At 37.2% G+C, this 24,006-nt stretch overlaps 1 protein-coding gene across 4 annotated transcripts in view; it reads left to right on the forward strand.

Moving 5' to 3' along the window:
• Positions 1-24,006, forward strand: part of pitpnm3 (PITPNM family member 3) — a 117,028-nt gene that overhangs the window by 22,482 nt on the left and 70,540 nt on the right. For 2 of the 4 annotated variants that reach the window (XM_065281029.2, XM_065281028.2), the window contains exon 3: positions 14,221-14,325. The exons of the other annotated variants lie outside the window; for them this stretch is intronic. In XM_065281029.2, the coding sequence (XP_065137101.1) occupies positions 14,221-14,325 (105 nt within the window). The remainder of the gene's footprint in view (positions 1-14,220; positions 14,326-24,006) is intronic. 4 annotated transcript variants of the gene reach the window in all.

The following is a 24,006-nucleotide window of genomic DNA, read 5'->3' on the forward strand; positions in this document are numbered from 1 at the left end:
ACTTTTTTAATTCCCCTATGAAATAATTTTAGAAAGGAGAAGGTACATAGCTGTTTTGCATCTCCAGATTAGGTAATGGGTACTGTGAGGGTTTTGGTGTTGTATGAAGCAGAGTTATCAGTTATGATACAATGTAATGTATTCTGTACTTAAAGGTATTGCGGAGGATTTTCTATTTCCGGGTGGATCATCAACACTATTGGTCCTCCTAGTTGTCAATCAGGAGTGTTGTGCAATTGCATTTTTTAAAAATGTGGATAAGGCGGTTCTTTTCTAAAATTCGAGAAAATCCTCCGCTATACCTTTAATCTACATAGTTTTATAATTCATTTCTATGAATTGAGAAGTTTGCTGTCCCACACATAAGTAAGAAGTTCTGTGTGTTCAGATACGATTCTTGGCAGTGCATAATGTAATTAGTAACCTTCATGTTTCCACATCTATATTTCATGAGACATTTCGTATTCATTTTTAACAAGCCTCAACCCCGCAACACCCTTTGCCACACCAGAGAACCTCAATTAAAACCCAGATGTTTCTGCCGAATTGAGTGCCAGATACTTTCGTAAAGTGTGTTGGCTTTTTTCACAATCATTATATTTTGGATAGTCTTTGATTAGGATTTGTTTAGATGAATTTGTTGTAACAATATTTTTGTAAACGTCATTGGTGTAAAGAGTCATCTTAAAGAAATAGATGACTTCCTTTCTTCAGTTAAACACAAACTAATAATTTATCTTATTACACGGGTCGTTGGAATGCTTGATTCTGATTGGCCAGATGCGACATATGCAGGTTTGTTATTCCCAAATATAAAAACTAATAACACACGGTAACCTGGATGCTGAAAAATCATTTTGACAGGTACAGTTTAATATTACACAAAAATGAAACATAAATAGGTCTTTTAATAACATACCGGTATATGACATTATATTTACAAATGATTAGACCAAATAGCGCATTTGTGACATTTGAATGTCTTGTTTTATATTAAACCGAAAGTAAAAAGGTCTACGTTAAGTTGATAAATTATTTCAAATCAATATTTAATTGTCCTTACTTACTTTGCTGTGTAATAAGCGGGATAATGCACAGGCAGACAGTTGCTATCGTGAAATAAGCTCCTTCAATGTGATACAAGATTACACTGTAAGGCTTATTTCTGTGATAAAAACTGTCTGCTTAAACATTATCCCTTACTTAAAATGCTGTCATTTTATCTTCTTATAGGCTCAACATGGCAAAGCCCCAAAAAGCACATGCATCCATTATTAAAGTAATCCAATAACTTCAGTGGGTTAATAAATGTCCTCTGAAGCGAAATACATTTCTGATATTAAATTATTATTATTTTGAGTCTTTGAATATTTATGACTTTTAAAGTAAACAAACAGCTTCCACTTAGAATCAATAACATTAGAGTCATTTTACAGTTGTTTATTTCTGATAACAAGGGAAATAAATAACAAGGAAATTACCTTTGTACATATATTATATCTAACGTGTATCAACTATTACAATGAGCTAATGTTACTGTGTAAAATGTATACATTTATAGCTACAGGTCCTCAAATTCTTGCCTGGTTGTCAAACCTCTCTGCACAGTTGTGATTCATACTTGTCATCTCCCCTTTAGCAAACCAAAATATTTTATTTTTGACAAGGCATTTGTTTCAGAGATCAGTTTAGCCACTAGACAGACTGATAGGCTAAAAAAATTCAGACCAGAAGTTCACTTTGGTTCATGCGTGTATCCGTGACAATGTGCGCGCATCTGATGAAACCATCTATAGTGAATTTGGGAGTAAATAAGAAAAACATTTGGAAAGACTTTTTAGAAAAACCTTAAAGGCTGTGTGTTGTTTCTTGGGGCGCATCAGAATGAATCTCCAGGATATGTATTTTTACTGCTATGATTAATCATTTCCCTTTCACCATAAAACAACCCACGCTATAAAGCGGTATGAAATGTATTACACTGTCACAATGCATTACAAAATATGCTAAGAAGATAGCTGAGCCCGCAGGCAAAGAGGAACCAACTTCAGCTTGTTTGCTATGTATTATGCTTCCCAAATATTTCAACATTTACAATGTCTTCTTTTCTTAAGCACCCCCAGGGGTATTGTAAAAAGACAGACAGACAGACCTGGACAGACAGACAGACCTGTACATACAGACAGACCTGTACATACAGACAGACCTGTACATACAGACATACAGACAGACCTGTACATACAGACATACAGACAGACCTGTACATACAGACATACAGACAGACCTGTACATACAGACATACAGACAGACCTGTACATACAGACATACAGACAGACCTGTACATACAGACATACAGACAGACCTGTACATACAGACATACAGACAGACCTGTACATACAGACATACAGACAGACCTGTACATACAGACATACAGACAGACCTGTACATACAGACATACAGACAGACCTGTACATACAGACATACAGACAGACCTGTACATACAGACATACAGACAGACCTGTACATACAGACATACATACCTGTACATACTGACATAAATACATGCTACAGACAGACAGACAGACATAAAGACAGACGGATTGACAGACAGACAGACAGAAAGACAGACACACAGGAACATGGAGAGATATGAACATGGATAGATACACAGCCAGACAGACAGACAGACACTCAGACAAACAGACAGACAGAAACATGGAGAGATACCAACATGGAGAGATACGAAGATGGATAGGTACAAACATGGATAGATACACAGCCAGACACACACACACACACACACACGCACGCACACACACACGCGCACGCACGCACGCACGCACGCACACACACACACACACACAGACAAACAGACAGACAAATAGACAGAAACATGGAGAGATACAAACATGAATAGCTATGAACATAGACAGACAGACAGACAGACTTTGTTCATCATCGCTGAGTGTGTTTTTTTTTTTTCAAAAATGTTATGTACAGATAGATGTTGTTTTATAGTGGCTGAGTGTTTTAATGGCAGGCACTTTTCGCAGAAGATCCCTCATCAAGTATTTTGGCTCAGGTTTGAAGTGCGAACTGAATGGCTTTCTGTGTTTGTGACACTGTGTTTGTGACGTGTCTTGGGGTCTGTGTGGATATTCTCTGTGGCTGTCTGTTGTTGACTCTTCTCCACTGATCTGTGAGATTGACCCCTGTCATTCAGTGATCAGAGCAGCGAGCTGCAGGGAGATCGAAGCTCATCATAGTTTCAGCTACAGTATGTCATCCTGCTTGACACACGAACCCACTTTCATAAGTATCAGACTCTCACTTGATCTGTTCAGTGCTTTGCTATAAGCCTCTCATACCACTGGCCCAATCTTCTGTAGGTTGGATCATGGAGTGTTCTGCAAAAAAATTGTGTATTGGGGTTTTCTTTGAAAGAAAGAAAAACAAATACAGGAAGATGTATAATATAAATAAGAATACATACATGTCATTTGAATAGGCGTCAAATTGCTTAAGTAGTTTATAAAATACAATTGTATTACACCTGTATGTTTTTAATGTAAGTTATGATATATGGAGCATTAAAGTTTGATTTCAATCATTGATTTCAATCTTTGACATTGCTTTACTCAGTCAATATTAAAAATATCAAGGTTATATTTAACAGAATGTTCTTTACATTATATAGGATGATCTTATGAAGAAAACAGTTGACAAATGACTTTAGCTGGTTTTTCACAGACAAGGTCACAATTACACTCAAAAGTTGGCACAAGAATTGTCATTGGGGTGGTAGCTTTTGAAAAAGTACACTTTTGTACCTTTAAGGTGCATATTGGTACATCAAAGGTACACATTGGTACAAACATACTGGTTCCATGGTGGTATATAAATTTTATATATTTAGGACCTTTGTAAACCTTTTTTCTGAGAGTAAAGAATAATGTTTAGCTTGTTTTATAATAAAGAGTAATAATGTTAATATTTGGATTAGAAAGTAAGTAAATTTAGTGATTTGAATTTAAATTATTTAATATTTAGTTTACATAAGAAATAAAAAGACTGTGGAATGATTCAACCAGACATTTATCAGGAGGTCAACAAAACAGGAAAGAAAAGCGACTTCATTGGGTTGTGCATAAACTAGAGTACGTTCAAGATAAATTAAGCTCACCCCAACCTTGTCAGATTTTTTTTACTGACATGTTGACAAATTTCCTATCCGGTTAATTCAGATGTGTTATTGGAGCGTATGTGTGTGAGTAATGTGATTTGTCAGAGTGTGTCTAAACAGAGCACATTTCTACAGCTTGGAATAAGATCGGCCCTCATTTGAAACCATGATAAATTTCTGCTGGAGATAGATTGTTGTATTTATTTATGCTGTATTTACTCTTACTGGTTGATTAGCATTAGCTACAAAGGCGCTTTGCTTTTTTAAGTGTTGCATTGATTGGTCTATTACCCTTATGGTTGGGTTGCTCGGGGCTCAATATACGCCAGGTCAATTTTCACCTAGATAAATCAACTAAGGAGTCAAGCATTTCTAACTTGAATAAGATTAAAAGGCATTGCCTAATTCTGTTGTCATACAGCTTTAATATCAAGTCCATGTTTGGTCATGTGAGGTACTATCTTTTGATCAAGGGTGAGTTGCTTGATTTGCATTAGCAGCAGCTTGTAATTATGAATTTCTTGAGACATCTGAGAGCTGCTCTTCTGCAGACTTCCAATGTTAAACATGAAAGTAGGGTTTTTGAGTGGGCTTCGATTTTCCCTTGCATTTTTATATGTAGGCTAAAGTCTCATGATCCAATTATGAGATTAGGAGCATCAAAGTTTGATTTCAGCTATTCACTGTAAAAAAATTCCGTAGAAATTGCAGCTGAGTTGCCGGTAATTTACCGTAGATTTAAATTTATATTTTTTACTGGCAACATTTTGTTCAAAGTTAAATGAAAATTAAACATTTACAAGTCTTTGTCTTTACAGAGTAAAACTAAAAAACAGCATCAAGCAAAACTTTCTGGGAAACAAAATCTGGACCAAAAAACAGAAAAAGGTTGATGATTAGCCTGGTTAGCCAGACCTACATCAAGATGTAAGGTCTGGCAACTCTTCACACAAACAGCTCAATGCAAGGGGCGGGATATAAGGTTGTCCCTCAAAATGCCTCTGCACGCAATAGGATAGCGCTATGACTAATCAGAGCAACGAAGAAGGTGACGTAGTTACCGTAACCAGTCGGCAAAACTCCAAACACATCTTTCTTGCTTAAAAAGGACTTCAGTAGGGTTATTTGCTCTTCTCTCAAAGAAAAACATAAGTATAAGTCCTCCAGAGTCGCGGCCAAAGCCGCTTCAAAAGAAAGCTGTTCGCCAGCAGCAGCAGCAGCCATTCAAGTAGGAACCGTTGCAGCTCTGTCGTCATTAGGGCTGTGTTGAAAAAATCGATTCACCGATTCTGAATCGATTTTCATGTTAATCTCTAAAGATCGATCCGTAACTCAAAGAATCGATTTAATAATTAATAACTTAAACTTGCCGCGTCATTGAATTTACGCATGCGCGCGAGGTGGAAGGACATTAAAAAAACGAACGTAGCCGTCAGGAACGTTAAGCAAGCGGTTGTTTTGAAAACTCTAGAAACGCTCAAAGCTGCGATCTACATGTAAAATAATCCACTCATAACAAATGAACGAGTTATTTGTGTAATTTTTATAATAAGCGCCATGCAGTGAATCCACCGCGGGTCTCCAGTGAAACTCTCTAGCTGTGTCCCAATTCAGGGGCTGCGACCTTGTAAGGACGTATTTTAAGACCGATTGCGTCACAGCAGCGCGACTTCAGGCTGGTAAGGCCGTCCCAATTCGAAGGATGCTTAGAATGAAGCCTCAAAATGCGTCCTCATTTCTCCGCGATGTTAAGGATAGAACGAATGGATCCTTAACAGCCGAGGATATCCCAAGATTCATTGCGCGCCTGCAACGGCGGCTGGATATTCTAAAATAAACAATTAAAACCTTCATTAAATAAAAGTGTGTATTTATCAAAAAAAGTTTGTCACTGTTTTAGTATTATAAGTTATGTTTTGTGTTAATATTATTATTTTTATGATGCATATATTTCTAAGGTTGATTAATTAAATTTAATATACTGTTGAATAGTTTAATCTACATCAACGTGTCATATTTTATAAACTAAATTAATATTTTTCTGATTTCATATTTATTTTAATAAGTCAGAAACGTTTCCGCTATGTCCTGCTAACAGGCGCAGCAGGTGACGCCAATTATGGGTCATCCCAAGGTTAGACCGTCTCATTTCAGTTCTCTTCGCGGATTTCTGAGGCTGCCACCTTGAAAGACCGAGTGCTCATATTTAAGGTCGCATGCTTATAAGGTCGCAGCCCCTGAATTGGGACACAGCTTCTCTCTCTCTCTCTCTCTCTCTGTCCCTCCCTCTGTGCTCATGCAGCCGGTCTCTGACGGGCAGAGGTTTCTTGAGGCGCGCGCAACGGGTCGCCAAATAAAGAGTTCTTCTTACACATAATAATGCTAATAGTTGTAAAGGTTTCTGAACTTTAAGCAAGCTAATTACAAAACTCGCGTTTATATCAGTGACACGTGCGCTGTAGTTTGACGCCTAATTTGCTTATAGTACAAACATCTTTGTTCAGAAAGACGAGAAAGAGACGAAAATGTTAACGTGTAATAGAAAGTAAAGAGCGTCAAAACAGACTTCATCACATCATAGCACCCGTCATAATATCTATAAAGAGGTCCGTCTCTCATATACAGGTATTTATCCTGTCTGTAGGTTTGTGCATAAATTTATACCTGTTCATTTTACATACTGCCTATTTTTAATGTAATGTATGCATAAATACAAAATACAATGCATGCTATAGCTTCAGTAGTCTTTAAAATTAATAACTCAATTAAAAACAAGATTCTGTCTATCAAGACTTAATCTGTTGTTATCATCTGGGCATTTTCACTTTAACATTATTAACTTTAAATTGTCCATATTTTAAAACTGTGGTGAGCAGTTAAAAGCTATAGTGAGTGGCAAATAACTGCACATTTTTATAATCCAAAAAACTGAAAAACATGTATACCATGAAATATACTGATAAAATGACTCATGGAATAGATTTTTGGTCATGCCATGCACCCCTATCTGGCACCATTTCGGGCTTTTTTCAAAAACACTTATCTAAATCTCGAAGATCGGATCAGATCGGATCGGATCGAATTGAATCGAATCGAACAATGATAATCGATCCAAGATCTTGAGAATCGGAATCGAATCGATTCTTGAAATTTGAATCGAAACCCAGCCCTAGTCGTCATCATGTTAAGCCCGCCCCACAGACGCTACACACGATGTGATTGGCCTGACCAAATTTTGGTTTTTGGAGCTGTTAAGTGTATTGTGAGTGCCTAGACTAAACCCTGGCAGCAAATATATTTTGCGGCCGCTAGGGTGCGTCTAGATTTCTAGGCTAGTTGATGATGATTTCTGGTTCCCAGAATGCTTTGCATGAGGCTGTTATTGTATAGTTTTATTCTGTAAAGATAAAAACTTGTTAATATTTGACATTTATTTAACTTTGAACAAACTCTTGCCAGTAAATAACATAAATGTAAATCTACGGTAAATTACCGGCAACTCAGCTGCAATAACATTGAAATTTCTACGGAATTTTTTTACAGTGTTGATTTCAATCTTTGACGTGACCTTATTCAGTCAGACTCAGTATTAAAGATGTTAAGGTTATATTTTCACAGAATGTACTTTACATTATGTACTGGATCACAAGCTGGGTTTTCATCACCAATTTATGCGCATTTTTAAGTAGCCACATGAGAAGTGAGTGATGAAATGCCAAATTTCGATTAAATATCCCTTAAAGTTTTTTTTTTAAAGTTGCCAGCAAGCGGCAGCATTTTTTATGATTTTCAAAAAATCAAGCATTCCTGGTCTTGGTGGGACTTGGGGTTTAGCTCCAACCCTAATCAAACACACTGAATGTCATTTCCAAGCAAATCTTGCAGTCTTTGATACAATTTTACAGATGTGTTAAACTTTACAGGACAGTTGCCCTCTAGGACCAGGAATGCTCTCCCTGGTCTGTATCAGCTGACATTGTCCAATATATGGGGCTCGATGTCATAGAAATTGCTCTTGCTGCTACAGTAGTGCCTGCATCAAAAATGTCTTCTTTTGTGCACATCATTTAGTTTGGAAATTATAAACTGCACTGCTTGTAAATGTCTAACTTGCCCAATCGTAACTAAATGCAGTCCTGTCTCTATTTTCTGTTGTCCCCAAATCCAATTTTTTATATCATTAGCTCTGTGCTTTTAAAACCCAAGTGGGTCAAGCATGTGATTCTGATAAATATGGGCCATTTGAAGATCTTCAAGAAAGTACATATGGTTATGACATAGTAGAGTCACTCTTTATCTTCAGACATATTATTGATCATATTTTGGTGATTAAAAATATCCCTGCATAAGTGCTTCTAGTTTGCTTTTCGTCTTTTGATCATATGCAACAAAAGTTTGCACTAGTATGTGCTATACTCATTGTTATGACCTAGCTCAAAACTGCATAATTATACAAAAGAAAATAGTAAAGAAGAATATAAGGCATGTGGATTTGTAACAACACAATGATAAGTAGATGAGAGTTATTTTTAAGCTTTAAGAAAAACATGCATAGGGCAATGCCAATACTAGTAGCAACAAACAAAAAGCCAAATAAAGTTGTGTGTCTTTGAGGAATTGTGTGAGGTTTTTACACACAAAGGAATAGTGTATTCCTGTAGCTCAGTTGGTAGAGCATTACATTAGAAATGCAAAGTTTGTTTGCCCAAACAAACAAAATGCAAAGTTGACTGATAAATTTGTAGACCTCATCTTTGACTTCTCTTTTAGATCTTACTGTGAAAAGCAAAATACAGTTTTAATGCACTCACTTACTGTATTAGATGAATATTGTTCATTTTAACAAAAAACTTCTTAAATATATTTTTTTCCTAAGTATAAAAAAGGATTGCCTCATATTCACTAGCTTTGAATCCACACAGGCGGACCTTTGACTCTCATCTTTGTCTTTCATAACCTTTGTATTTTAAGAGTAAAAGAAGAGTTCAAGAATGTTAAGGGATGAATTTTATGCCTCCATGAACTCTGCGGGCGCTGGCTTTTTTAAGATTCTCAGAATTCATATTCTTATTCCTTTTAAAGCCCTTTTATTTTTCATCATTCTTTATTTTTCCCTCCTGCTCTTCACTTTCCCCACGGTACTACCATGTTTTTTGCTGAATTCCTTGCAGATATTTTGTTAGATGAGTACATTTTGTACATGTTGTAACCCTGTCTGTAAAAAACCCAGCTAAAGTCTTTTTGTTGTTGATTTGCTATTTAATACATGAAATCATCCTGAATAATGTAAATACCATTTTGTGAAAAATAACCTTGATATCTTTAATATTGACTAAGTAAGGCCATGTCAAAGATTTAAATCATAGTGAAATGAACTCATTCCCTGCCAGGCTTTTTTAAAACAGTTTTTGTGTAATTGTCACTAAAGTTTTACACAAGGGCTCTATCGTTAGAAGGCGTAAAGAGCTGCTTTACCTGTAGCCTGGTAAGTGATTACATTTTTGCTTTAAACAAATGCAAATATTGCATATATTTTTAAATGTTTTTTTTTTTTTAAATGCTACCCCACAGATTTTTTGTTTATAATGATTTTGTACCTGTGGATATGATGAGAACTGTTTTTAAGTAATGCTTTTCAAAGAATTCATGGCTCTTTCCGAGTGCTGAAGGCTCTTCACACGTTTGTAATTCTTTATCTCCTGTTTGTTACAAAAAAGTATTTTTAGAGTACAAACCTTTTCTTGCATATTTGCAAATTATTTTTTGAGATAACAGATCATGTAGGCTATCCATTTATTTACAGCAATTAAAAGCATGCTAATTTTACTTCCATGACTGAAAGAAAACTACTTTTAAAGGTTTTCATATAAAAAAATAACAGTTTCAATACAAATGAAAACAACACAATTTTTTAAAATCAATCTTAAACTGGTGGCCTTCTTCCTCTGCTTAGTTTTTCAGTTTACAAATTTCGGCCATCTAAATAGGAAATTGGCATAGCGCCAGCGCAACTGGCTTTTAAAGGGGATGAGAGCTGAGACTCTCATTGGTTTACTGCAAGTTACGCCCAAAACACACCCATTACTCATTACGAGAATAGGAACAACCCTTAACCCTTTTAGGCCGTGCGCTTGGTGCCCAAACCATTTTTCCTGTCGTTAAATTAGCAAAAGTGAAATCGGACACGCCTGTTTAGACCATGCGCCTTGCGCTTTGGACCATGCGCTCTTAGATTGTTAAAATAGGGCCCAATGTCTTTCAGGAAAATTTCTTATATATATCTTATACATACACCCATATAAACACCAGCAGTGTAGATTTAACACTGGTGATTTTGCTGTGTACAATATATTTAAAATGAAGGAACAGACCCTATGCTTTTAAACAAGCAAACAAATAAACAAACAAAATGAAAAAAGTTTCATACTATATTCATTTTATATTTTTTATAACCTCTCAAATATGGCTAGGTTTCTTCAAAAATACAAACTTTTGAGCAAAAAGCTGACATAATTTCATTTTTGTAAATGACTTTTGTTGGAGATCAGATTCAGAGTGATGATGAAAACATACACAGTTTATAATGTTGTTGAATTAGCTGATGCTTTAGTGTTTTATAAATGGATGCGTCATGGGCTGGGGAATGGTTTCTTTTAATTGACAAGATAACTGGTTCAAATCAAACTTTGATGCTTTGATTTTCAGACTTTAGGCTAGTTTCCACAGACAGGGCCACATATCAGATAACCATGATGTTAATTTGATACCATCAGATTACTGTGGTAGCTGGGGTACTTCCTGTAGGCTAAGTTTTTTTGGGAAACCAGTTTTTTTATCAGTTTTTCATTACACTATCAGACTTTGTACTCCTGAATGACATCTTTTGAATGCTGATCCTGTTAACCTGATCTGATAGCATGTTGCCACAATTTTGCATGGTTCTGTTTTCTCTCTTTCACTGAGTTTTCTATTTTTATCTTTACTTTTGATTTAGAAGTGTTTTGCTCTCATTCTTTCTTCCAACACATTCTTGTGTTACAAGATCTGTATTGTCTTACATTGTTTTATATCCTCATACTGTAGGTGGTTGTCTCTAATTCAGGCACCAGACTGCTGTTGTTCCTTGTTTGATGTGCTAAGCACATTTCACACTTCAGGAGATCTATGTTCTTACTGCTCCCCGACTGTTGTTCTGTTTGACATCATTCAATAGCTTTTTTTAACTTAAAGCTCACATAACACATGCTGTTTCTGCTCATTTCATGTTAATCTTGAGTACCTATAGAATAGTATTACGTCCTTCATATCTCCAAAGAGTCTTAGTTTTATTAGATTTATAAAAGACAGATCAGATTTTTTTTTTCCTGAAAAGCATAAAATTCCAGCGGCAGGAGTGAGTCATGCAATCAACAAACACAAAACATTATGCCTGGATAACTTATGATTCACTACATGTTTGTGTCGTTTACATTATATGCACATACGCGCCAGTTGGCAACAAAACACAGACATTTGATGCAGTTTTAAGGTTGGGGCTTCCCCATTAAACAGAAATCCAGTGTTAAACAAACACAACACGCAAAACTCCTCTGCTACCCAGCATAAACAAACTATATCTCTTGTGTCCATAAGACTGGCTTGGAAAGCTGAACACGGCTTTATCGAATCAAATAAATAAGAACAATAAATATTTCTTCTGCAAAGAAAAATGTAATATGCCTGTTAAAAGTACTGAAAAATAAAACACATCACAGTCTTTACTGTATTAATTAAATATACACGCATTCATCTAAAGTACAACAGTTCTTCAGTGAAGAGCAGAAAGTGATTATATTGAGAGATGAATTAGGTTACTGTAGCTTTAAGACGTGAGAGAAAATGATTTGTACACGTGCACTGATGATAGGCTGCTGTGTGTGCGTGCGTTGGATATACGCGGACAAGAGCAGCTGTGAGGAAAATGAAAGTTTAAACTGTCAAAACTTTAAAACGCATGCAAATAATGTGCTTTCGGCATTAAGATACAATGTCCGCATCAGTGTTGTATATAGTGCGCTGTTTGATAGGGATGTGAAGATGCCTTGCGTTGCTAGGACTAGAGCGCGTCCTCATAGAAAATACACATATCTCTGTTTAGGCAGAGCGAGAAATCCAAATTTGCACTTCGCACATAAGCAATGGGTTGTAAAAATGCTCGCACTGCTCAAAAATGGTCTCTAATTGCAGCCACATTCAGGATCCCTATGATGACAAAAGTAAACAGAAAGATCGGTTCATGAGATCGTCAAATTTAGCGAGTACCGATTAAGTCATTTAATGCCGTTATCGGCCGATACCGATCTGCAGCCGATCGATTGGAGCATCCCTACTAATGAGCGTCCTCATATTCGCTCTCACTCTAATTGATGTGCCGGTGTGCTTTTCTGGGGGAAGTGCCCATAAAAGGATATGGGGTCACTGATATGTAACAGGTACCCATGTTTGAAAAAACTTTCTGAAACTAGTAGGAAAGGCATGAGTTTGGCCCAAGCTTAACTACTTTTTTGACACTTCTCATTTATTCAGCATGAAGATTACAACTCTTTAACTGTGTCAGAATGCATGAAATGGCATTAAATCCCCTTCCTTAAGTCCTTGTAGCTCCCTTCCAGTATGACTCCTTTAGGTCTCACGCAGACAAGTGGGCAGACAGAGTGCCTATGCAAAATATGCACTACAATTGTGACCTTGAAAAACTTCGTTTTGTGTAGCCAAACCTTACTGAAGGTCTGGGAACCATGGCAGCTTTGAATGGCCAGGGACCCCCCAAGAGGCCATATGACAAAAAAACTAAAAGCAACCAATCACGTTTCGCTTTGTGTCGCATCATGTTTATGGGCTGCCTTGGAGATGTCACCACGATAACAGAACATTGTGCAACCATAATTCACGAGTAAATTATAATGAAGTGTAATACCATGCTTACTTTTTAACATGCAACATTTATTCGGTCTTGATGAAGCATATTATCACCAGTGTAAACAAAGGTTTTCTTCTCCGATTAGACATATTTGTGTTGTTTAAAGGGCGGAACGTTAATGATTGTGACACACACATCTCCCGGAAATCCTGTATAATTCAACCAGTCAGAGGATAACTTTGAAATCCACTGATGTGTTTCCAGAAAAGGGTTCATTATGCATCAGCCGTTCAGCCAACAGTCTGTAGCTGTGACATCTGAGGCTGCGACTAGTGAAAACCCAACTAAAATAATTTTTTGTGATTTACTGTTTTCTACATAAAATCATTTTGTGTAATGTAAAAAACATTCTGTGAAAATATAATCTTGGTATCTTTAATACAGACTGACTGAAGAGACTTGCAAGCCTGGCAAGGTCACAACTGTTTAAGTCTCTTTCTAATTTAGATTTTGAGTTATTCTAAATGTAAAACGTAAATTAATGATTATATAAAATTACACACATAATTGCTTGTGTAAATTCTGTATATTAGAGAATGAATCATATCTGAGTGTGTTTGTCCCGCCTGTTTAAACAAACTGAAAGAAATGCTAAAGTCTTACGAACGGCATGGGATAAACAGTGGATTGAGCGTGTGATGCAGATGAGCAGGCCTGACAGAATCGTGTCACTGCCGCTCTTTCACACTGACGAATTTGTGAGGGTCCCACATGGCATTAGACATGCTACATGCTGCGACACTGTAAATCTTACAACCAACTTCTACAGTACATCCACTCGTCTATCAGGCACTCGGGGGCTTTCTGACAAGGACCTGCGGAGTGCCTGATCACTCACTCTGTGCTCATTAGCCAGACATCACTTTAAAGCTGTGGCTGTATTTAAAGATAATTTGATGAATCGTAATGGTCTTTGACGTACTGCGGAGCTCCGTGTGAATATTCTGAGCTAAAATGAGTTTAGCATAAAATTAAATGACATTGCCTGGATTATTCTGACCGTGGTCTAAATGATTGACTGCTGGGTTTTTTCTGCTCATATCTCATTGTGTGTGTGTTCGTATGTGTTGTTTCACAGAGGTGCTGGAGGGGAAGACAGCAATGCTTTTAGGGATGAGTCAATGGAACTCTAATGATCTCGTTGAACAGATAGAAACCCTGGGCAACATCGACCAGACTCGGGGTAAGAACATGTAAATTCATACTGCACTCTCAGAAGCAAAGGTACAAATAGGGCTGTGACGGTGGCAGTATTTTATTTTATAGAATGTTTGTGTATGTGTGTGGACAGGAAGGCACGCAAGCGCGTATGTTCACGTGCGCATTGATGCATATAGGCTTATATATAATGCATACATATGTTTTGAAATATAAAAATATAATAAAAATATATATAAGTTTCTTAACAAACTTTTCAACCACTTTCTTTTTCCGCTGGTGGGTGCTCGTCCCAACATCAAGCAAAGCTTAGGTAACTTAGCAACGACAGATGCTCTGGAGCGCCCACAGCCTTTGAAAAGTATGAAGGGGCGGCACAGTGGCTCAGTGGGTAGCACTGTTGCCTCACAGCAAGAAGGTTCCCGGTTCGAGCCCTGGCTAGGGCAGGTGGCCTTTCTGTGTGGAGTTTCTGCATGTTCTCCCTGTGTCAGCGTGGGTTTACTTCGGGTACTCCGGTTTCCTCCCTCAGTCCAAAAACACGCAAGTTAGGCAAATTGGAGATACCAAATTGTCCCTCCCCCAACTTGTGTATAAATCAACTTGTCTGAATAAAGTTGTGTATGGATTACCTGGTTCTCGCCATGAATATAGCCCTAGATGCTGGAATGGCGTTAAGAAATAAAGGAAGAAGATGAAAAGTAGGAAAGCAACGCGGTCAAGTTTTCTGCATGGTTTTAGATGTGAAATGTGAAAAAAAGAACACATGTGCTTGGCCATTTCAGGATCAGCGCCTATGTGCGTGATGTAGCACTTTCATCCATAAAACAACACTTGGTTCAAGTGAGAAATCTTTTTAGGGTTACACTATAATGTTTTCAGCCGCGCTAAAAATGGATTCTTATGGTGTACTGGTAGTGCAGATTGATACTTTTTCACAAGCTTTATGGCGCTTTTCCATTGGATAGTACCCCACGGTTTAGTTTAGTTTGGGTCGGGTCAGCTTACTTTTGGGAGCTTTTCCATTGGGTGCAGTACATAGTACCCGATACTTTTTTTTGTACCACCTCGGTTGGGGTTCCAAGCGACCCGAGCTGATACCAAACGTGACGCGAAAACACTGTAGATCACTGACTGGTCTGAGAGAATCGTCACGTCATCGCTATAATGTAAATATTAGCTTTAGCATACTGCTAGCTTGCGCTGTCTCAAGCAAACATGTTGTTATCTGTGTTCTGCTATAAGTTTTCAAACACCCTTTTAGCGATGAAAAACATCCGCAGGTTGAGAATCCGGGACACCATAACAGTTTTTTCCAGACTTGCAGTTTGTGGCGGCACATTCGCGACGTGCACGTCCGCATTATATATGCTTAAATGCAACTTGAATGGGGCTCAGCGGAGCGCCGTCGACTGACGCCACGGGTCGGCTGTTTGAACAGAAACTGTCATGTGAGACCGAGGTAGTTATAAACGCTATGTGCAAACATCTATTTGTGGTGGCCAATTTTAATTTTGTGGCAGACTGAGAAATAAATTAATGTATGGGAATTTACAACAACGCTCTCACTTGTATGATGTCACAGCAGTAGGCAGCACAAATATAACAACATGCCTATAATCCCTCCCACTCCGAAGTGATACTAAACTCGATGGAAAAGCTAACCACGCCAAAGTGAGGTGAGCTGACCCGACCCAAACTAAACTAAACCGTTGGGTACTATGCAATGGAAAAGCGCCATTAGTGACCAAGAAGAGAATATCTTGTTTCATTGTTACGCCCCCATGTAGCGGGTTATCATCACTGATATAAGTTGCCTCCCCTTGCAAATAGCGCACTCACTCTGTGTCTGCTGGCCGTTTGTGTTCACATGAACTTGAAGACATCTTGCTGTGCGAGATGGGTATTTATATTTTTCATTTTTTGTGATGTGCACACAACCGCGGGTCCCACTTCACCACCGCAGTTGTGCGGGGTTCATTACAACCGTCACAGCCCTAGGGTCAAAAGGTGTCTGGGGTGGTAACCTTTCAAAAAGAACACACACTAAAGTACGTCAAATATACACATTGGTACCTATGTGGTACATACTAGGACCTTTTTAAAGGGTACCATTTCAGTGACAACTGTTGTACCTTTATTTCTTGCAGTGTGTATGCTTACAACTACACTCTCGGAAAATCGTACAAATGTTGTATCTTTTTGTCACTGGGATGGTACCTTTTCAAGGTCCCATATTTCAAAGCTTTCTAGAGTTTATATTAGGTTATAACGTCCTTAAGAATATATATTTGCAGTTTAAGTACCAAAAACACCAACAGGCCCGGTGTCTGAAACTTTTCATCAGATATTCTATCAAAATTTGTGGCTACCAAAGACTGTAAGGTTACAAAATAACACGTAAGCTTCAAGTTTGCAACACGTTAGCATTACGTTAGCATTGCATAACCATTTACGATTTCAGTTTTCTCTGGCTTCATAATAGGCCGCACGATCAACCGCCGGCTTAACTGACGAGATGCCTGTGACAATTGCATGTGTTTTATCGTGCAGCCCTACTTAAAATGGGTGAAAAGTATACTTACGGGTTGTGCTTTTGAGGTCGAATCCAACAAAGTAGGAACTGCAACATTTTTGATGAATAGATTCTTGGAGAAACCGGCCAATGTTTAGAAAACATGGATAAAGTTGAACTAATTGTTGTGGAATTTTCTGAATAAATGATCATTAACCATTGCTTTCGTATATTAATGTTTTCCAGAACCCTGTGCAATGTTTTAGTTTCCTGATATCCATCAATTTAACATTTGAGATTTGACAATATGGGACCTTTAAAAAATTTACCATTTAGCTACAGATATGCTTTTGAGGTACTTTTTAAAAAGGTACCGCCCCAGTGACAACTTTTGTGCGTTTATGTACCAACTGTACACATAAATAAATGCAGTTCATGTAAATTGTCTATAAGGACACTGATGGTTCTGTCAATTTAAATATCTGTAAAAAAATCCTATCACACATCCGCAAGATCCAAGTAGACTCTGAAATGACTTTTTATAACACTTCTGATTATGTTTTACATTAAACTTCCATGTCAGATATTTCACCTCGTTTTCAAAATTTTTGATTTAACCGTAATATAAAGGAAACATACTTCAAACTGCATTTAACAGTGTTAGCTGCCAGCTGTCTTTATTGATTTTTCTCACTCTTTGTTCTCATTCGATCTGTTCTTTTGATGAGAAGTATTAATAACACAGATCAATAGCGAATAGTGAATGTCTCTTTATTGATGCTGAAAGCAATGACGCTCTATTTCTGCAAATGTTTGCAAGCTTCACTATTGTAGCAATATGACATCTGTAATCATGAAGTTATGGTCATATATGTGCTGTACCTTCATGTCTCCGGATGAATCACAGTCATGCTGATATATTGCCATGTAATGCTTTTGTTTTATTGCTTTAATATCCCATGTGATCTGTGTGGTGTATACATATCAGAACCATAAAGAGGCTTTTAGGTTCACACATATGCTGTTGTAAATAGCTCTGACATGTGTCTTATTGGATGTTTTATAATGGTAGCTAATGTTACAGCTAGTTTTTGCATTCACTAATCATAAGTGGAGCATGTAGGGAATATGGTGCAAATCTCTTTAGGGATTGATTGTGAATTCGGTGATATGTTAAAATCGAAATGTCTCGGTGGCAGATGCAATTATATATCAATTTACCTTTTCAAATGAAGTGATAACAGTGATGTAAAGTAAATAATAAAACAGCTTCACAACCACAGAGATTCACATGTAATTCTCTTATATTAAAGATGAGGTCTCACGTTTTTAATACTACCAGTCATCTTTTTCTGGAAAATGCCATTTCGCCTGTGCACGCTTGTATTTCATAAAATTCTCCCCCCCCCATCAATTATTCATGTGACCTTTTCTCACATTTTTGTTGTGTTCCCCTGTGAAATACGATTGGTCAATTGGACCGCACGGACGAGGAAAAAGACTTAAGCCGATGCGACAGAGCGATAAATGAGCTAAGTGAGAGGCAGACGGTGACCCTGCCAATCCCCTATCTGCTTGATATCAAGTGCCTTATACTAGAATGCTGTTGGGTTTTTTCTGCAAGATAAAAGGGATGCTGGCTTTAGACCATCCATTTCCTGAAAATACCAGGAATAAAATATCAGCATAAATGCATTTCTCAGAAATGGTGATTTGATTAATACCATGACCCAGTCAAATACAAATGGACCCAAAACTATTATTGCATTTACTGTAGGTTTTTTCTTGCGAGAGCTGTCTCTTTTCAGTAAATCTTAATGAAACTATTAATACTCAAACTCTTGCATGCTTCTTTAAAAAAAATATAATAATCCTATAAGCCTATTATCTGAAATTGAGAAGTGTTGATCTTTGTATCAAACGATGCCCTTGATTCTTACGTAATTCTGCACATATTTTAAGTAGATTTCAATTCAATTGTGCCATTTACTGTAAGTATTTAAAGGGGGTGTCTAATGGTATTTCATGCATTCTGACTTAACACAGTTAAAGACTTGGATTCCTCATGCTAAATATGGACAAAGGTTCAAAGAACCATTTGGACATACAACAGAGTATTTCTATGACAAATGCACGTTTGACTACTGAATCTGTTGCATAAAGAGTTGCAGGAAGTACAGTGGAAGTCCTTATATGGGCTGTTCACCCGGAATAGCGCAAGCACACACCTATTAAAACCTGACACGAAACCAACGTCACCAAAGAAGTGTGTTGTTGTTTGTGAGGGAAATTTAAGCTTGTTCAGCTTTCCAAAGAGCCCAGCATTATGGAAATAATGGATGTAGTTTGTTTATCTGGGGTAGCAGTTGAGTTATGTGAGAGTGTTTTGTTTAACGTTTGATTTTATTGAAATGTGCCGGTAACAGTGATAAAACAACCAGGTTATGAGTTGCAGGTGGTAAGTAAAACTGCATCAAATATCTGTGTTTTGTTAGCAGCCAGCACGCAAGTGCATATAATGTGAATGACATAAACATGTAGTGAATCACAATCTCTTATCCAGAGATCTTGGGAAAATGTTTTGTGTGTGTTGCCTGCCTCCACCCGCGGAGTGCCTCCAGGAGATCAGATTTTTTCAATACGTAGCGGTACAGCTAATCTATCGTTTATAAATCTGATAAAACTAAAGACTCTTTGTAGGTATGAACGATGCAATACTATTCAAGATTAACATGAGATTTAGCAAAAACAGTTTATGTGAGCTTTAATATTTGGCACCCAAATTCCTTTGCTTATAGGAATCTGAAACATTGATTTCATTTAGTGACCAAATACTAGGGGCCCCTGCATGTATACTTCAATCTTTGTAGTCCATAGTAAATAAATCTGTTTCTAAACATAGCTTTAATTAAATTCAAGCACGAATCCAGGTGTTATTTCCCCATAGTCCATTACATTGGAGACATTTTATTGACAGGATTAAGTGTGTGCACAGGGCACTCAGGGTTTCAAGATTAATTAGACTGTCAGATATGAGGCTTTCTACCTGGTGTGCCAAAGACTGCAGTTCATTAGCAAACTGTGGTAAAGCTCCTCTCCAGTGCTGTTAGCAGGTGGTCTTCTCCTTCTCATTCAAGCGAGATTGATTTCAGCAGTGCTGTCTGGATGCTGTGTGATCCTCTCATGGTTCCCAGATTCATCTGTGTAGTAACTATACATCATATAATCATCAAATAGTGAACTGCAAGAGCAGTTTTGCTTTTTCCCTTTTTTTGGATAAAGTCTAGGCTTTATATCTACCCAGTTAACTTCTGTTTTCGGTGATTGGGGGGCTGTCATTATGATGTTTAGATTTTCTTCTATGTAAATTACGATATGAGAAATATTGGATGACTTTACCAGATGACTTGAAAAGCTCTGTTTAAGAGGAATTAACTTCTGCCTTGCATTTATTGTATAGCTTACCGATGTCTCTTGATGTCAGAGTCTTTTTGCCGGCAAATGCATCCAAAATAGTCTTCCTATGTGTTATGCGATGTGACTATTGCAGCATTTTATCTTATAGCATTGCGATGTCGATACTAAACCAATATCGTGCAGCCCTACTAGATGCAGTGATTTGTTTGGTCACATTATTTACAGCAAATGAACAACTACTTTCACAAGAATTGTGAAAAATCTCTTTCATATATTAATTTATTAACATAGACTTGAACTATTTTAGCGATAAAAAAAAAAAATCAAGCCATTGATTTTCATTTGGACATTGATGTCAGATCATATAGCTTGTTAGATAAGGACAACGGTAATTATTTTTTAAACTCAAAAGTACCTGTACTTATTCTTTGTTGCTGTCTAGCTTTTTTCAGTCAGACAAGGTCTTTGTATCCTACTAGAATGGCTCATAAATGCACAGAGGTTGAGGGATTGCCTTAGTCCATCTATTCTTCCTTTATCAAAGCAACAGGTACTTTTGATATGTGATTTATAGATTATTTCGTCTATCATTTCTCATAGCTAGATTTTAATGATTCAATAAATCAATGTAATGGCAGCTGTTAAAGACCATTTTCAAGTAGACACTCCAGTTAATTTCACTTCCTTCGGGTACAAATCTCATCAATCTACAGTAGAGATCCCCAAAGGATTGCCTGATTAACACCATTTTATGACCTAATTGATGACCTGATTATAGACTGTATGCATGACTGACAGCTGAAGCCACATCTGGCAATTCAGGGAATAAGTGATCTGTAAACACACAGTTCTCATGCAGCAGAGCTGGGCTAAGGTTTTGTTTTTGCTCTTTTGCTTGTTCATGTAAATGCTTTTCGATCTTAATGGTTGATTCTTACGAAATCTTAGTTTCAAGATGTCAAACCTTTTACTGACCATTCAACACTATTTTCAATTGTTATTTAAAAAAAAAAATTAATTACCGTGTAACCATTTTAAACTGTCAATACCATAGCAAGTTTTAGGCCAATAATCGGTATTGGTCAATAAAAGCATTTTTTCACACTGTTGGCTATTGGAAACATCACTGTTTACTGTTCAATATTAATGGTTATTATATGAATGAATAACATTTACAATATCGTCGGTATCCGATGAAAACCACTTATGTCCATTTTGCCGATTTTTAGATTTTTCTACAGATTGAATGTCCAGGTTCATTTCCGTATACAGTATGCTTCACATATCTAAATGGCCAATGAAAAGTTTTTCTGATTTTCACGTATATCCATTTGGTGTCAAAGCTGTCAATCACACCGCGTATCTCCCGCCCTGTGGAAGCATCTCGCCGGTCTCTCAGTTTAATCGAAGCTTAGAACTGGATAGCCAAATAAACATAGCCTGGTGAGACAATGACTTTCCTTCATTGAGGTTAACGTTTTCCCGACCCCAGACGTACGTCTACAAGTGACAAAATTACGGTAGGACTGTGCAAACAAAGTATCTGTCTAGCATGACCATGTCTGATTCATTGTCCCTTCATAGTTTGCAAGAGACATTTAATAAATGTATTATTAATATTAAATAAACTAAGCGTATTTAATAAACTAAGACATAGGCTATTTAATAAACTGAGCGTATTCATCTGTCAATATGAAACGCGACTTGGCCATTCTAATTAATGATCGGAAGAACCCGTATTGACCACGGTTACTGTAAAATATGCACGTATGTTCATTGAAACTCAATTTTGGTCAAATGTGGATCATATCTAGCCTAGAAATCTAGACGCACCCTAGCGGCCGCAAAATATATTTGCTGCCAGGGTTTAGTCTAGGCACTCACAATACACTTAACAGCTCCAAAAACCAAAATTTGGTCAGGCCAATCACATCGTGTGTAGCGTCTGTGGGGCGGGCTTAACATGATGACGACAGAGCTGCAACGGTTCCTACTTGAAAACAAAGAATGGCTGCTGCTGCTGGCGAACAGCTTTCTTTAGAAGCGGCTTTGGCCGCGACTCTGGAGGACTTAGACTTATGTTTTTCTTTGAGAGAAGAGCAAATAACCCTACTGAAGTCCTTTTTAAGCAAGAAAGATGTGTTTGGAGTTTTGCCGACTGGTTACGGTAACTACGTCACCTTCTTCGTTGCTCTGATTGGTCATAGCGCTATCCTATTGCGTGCAGAGGCATTTTGAGGGACAACCTTATATCCTGCCCCTTGCATTGAGCCGTTTGTGTGAAGAGTTGCCAGACCTTACATCTTGATGTAGGTCTGGCTAACCAGGCTAGATCATATCATTACACTGGCAAGAATATGGTTACATGTTAAGATGCCGTACCAAGTATGACAACGATACATTCAACTGCTTTTGAAATACGGGTTTTTTTTTACTTCCTGAAAAGTAACCGTTTTGGACCTAAGTGAGTTTCATCGGGCAGCGACAATATGTAATCTTCAGAATTTAGTTAATGTAAACACCAAACTATTGGTATCGGCATGGGCATCAGCAGATATCAGTCTGAATCAACTGCTATCGGTATCAGTGGAAAAAATGAAATATTGTCACATCTTTAATTTTTAATAAATAATACATATTAGCCAATAATGAAGCATATTTTAATATAAAATTGTAAATGTATTTTTTTTAAGTGTGGAAAACTACCTGTATTGGTAATGAGAATAAATTTTTTTTGTTTACGGTCGACAAGTGAATATTAGGCTTTTTACTAGAAAAATATGAATAAATCTTTTAACCTGATAGCCATTTGAAAGGTACTGGCAGAAATCAAACTTAATGTGAATATCTCTCTCTCTCTCTCTCTCTCTCTCTCTGTGCACAAACAGTCCTTTCAAATTATTACAGAGGATGAGAAGATCAGTCATGGACACTTCTTTTTCCACTATTTCTTCATTTTTAATATAAATGAATTTTTTACGATTTATTTTCTATGTCCTTTTTTTGTGATTTAAGAATATCTAGTAAAGCGTCCAGTTATTTTTTTCATAATATTTACATTTTACAATAAAATACAAAATAATTCATTCCTATGTTAAAATTATTCTTTGTTGAAAGTAATGAAACCCATTATGTTTGTTATGGTCATTTTTTGTTTTACCAAATATGTTTTATATTTCAGGTCTCCAGACTGCCACCAAATGTTGGCTTTTTGCCACCAAAATTTGAGAGTGTGCCCCTGAATTTTACATCCAGTCGCACATGTGTGACCATTAAATTTGACCTTTTTTTGTAACGAGACACTGAATTTGAAACGGCACATTGTACTTTCTGCATCTACCATCAAAGTATTTATTAGTAATACAGAAAGAATTTGTAGAAATGTGATTATTTGGTTAGCATGTTGATTTACAGTGTGTGCCCCTAAATTTTCTGGTTGCGCCCCTAAAAATTTTAGTTGGGGGCCAATGTGCTCCCAGTGAAAAAAGTTAGTCTGGAGCCCTGTATTTCAAATATTTACAGCCATGATGATTCAGTAGTTGTGTGGGAATGGCCAATTGTGTAAGGCCATTTTTTAACCCTTGATCCCCTTGGAGTAGAAGAGCAAGGATGTCCATTGACAAAGCCTGGGTGAAGAGACCATTAAATAGCCTCGGTGTTTAGTTTGGACCTGCTGCCTCTCTTATCTCTCTCTCACTGTCCATCTTTCCCCATTTTCCTCTCTGCTTCCCTTCCTGTTCTGTCAACCCTGTTGTTAAATCCAGGCAAATATCGTCA

This window comes from Paramisgurnus dabryanus, chromosome 8 (genome assembly GCF_030506205.2).
Source record: "Paramisgurnus dabryanus chromosome 8, PD_genome_1.1, whole genome shotgun sequence".
In the NCBI taxonomy this organism is placed as follows: Eukaryota; Metazoa; Chordata; class Actinopteri; order Cypriniformes; family Cobitidae; genus Paramisgurnus; species Paramisgurnus dabryanus.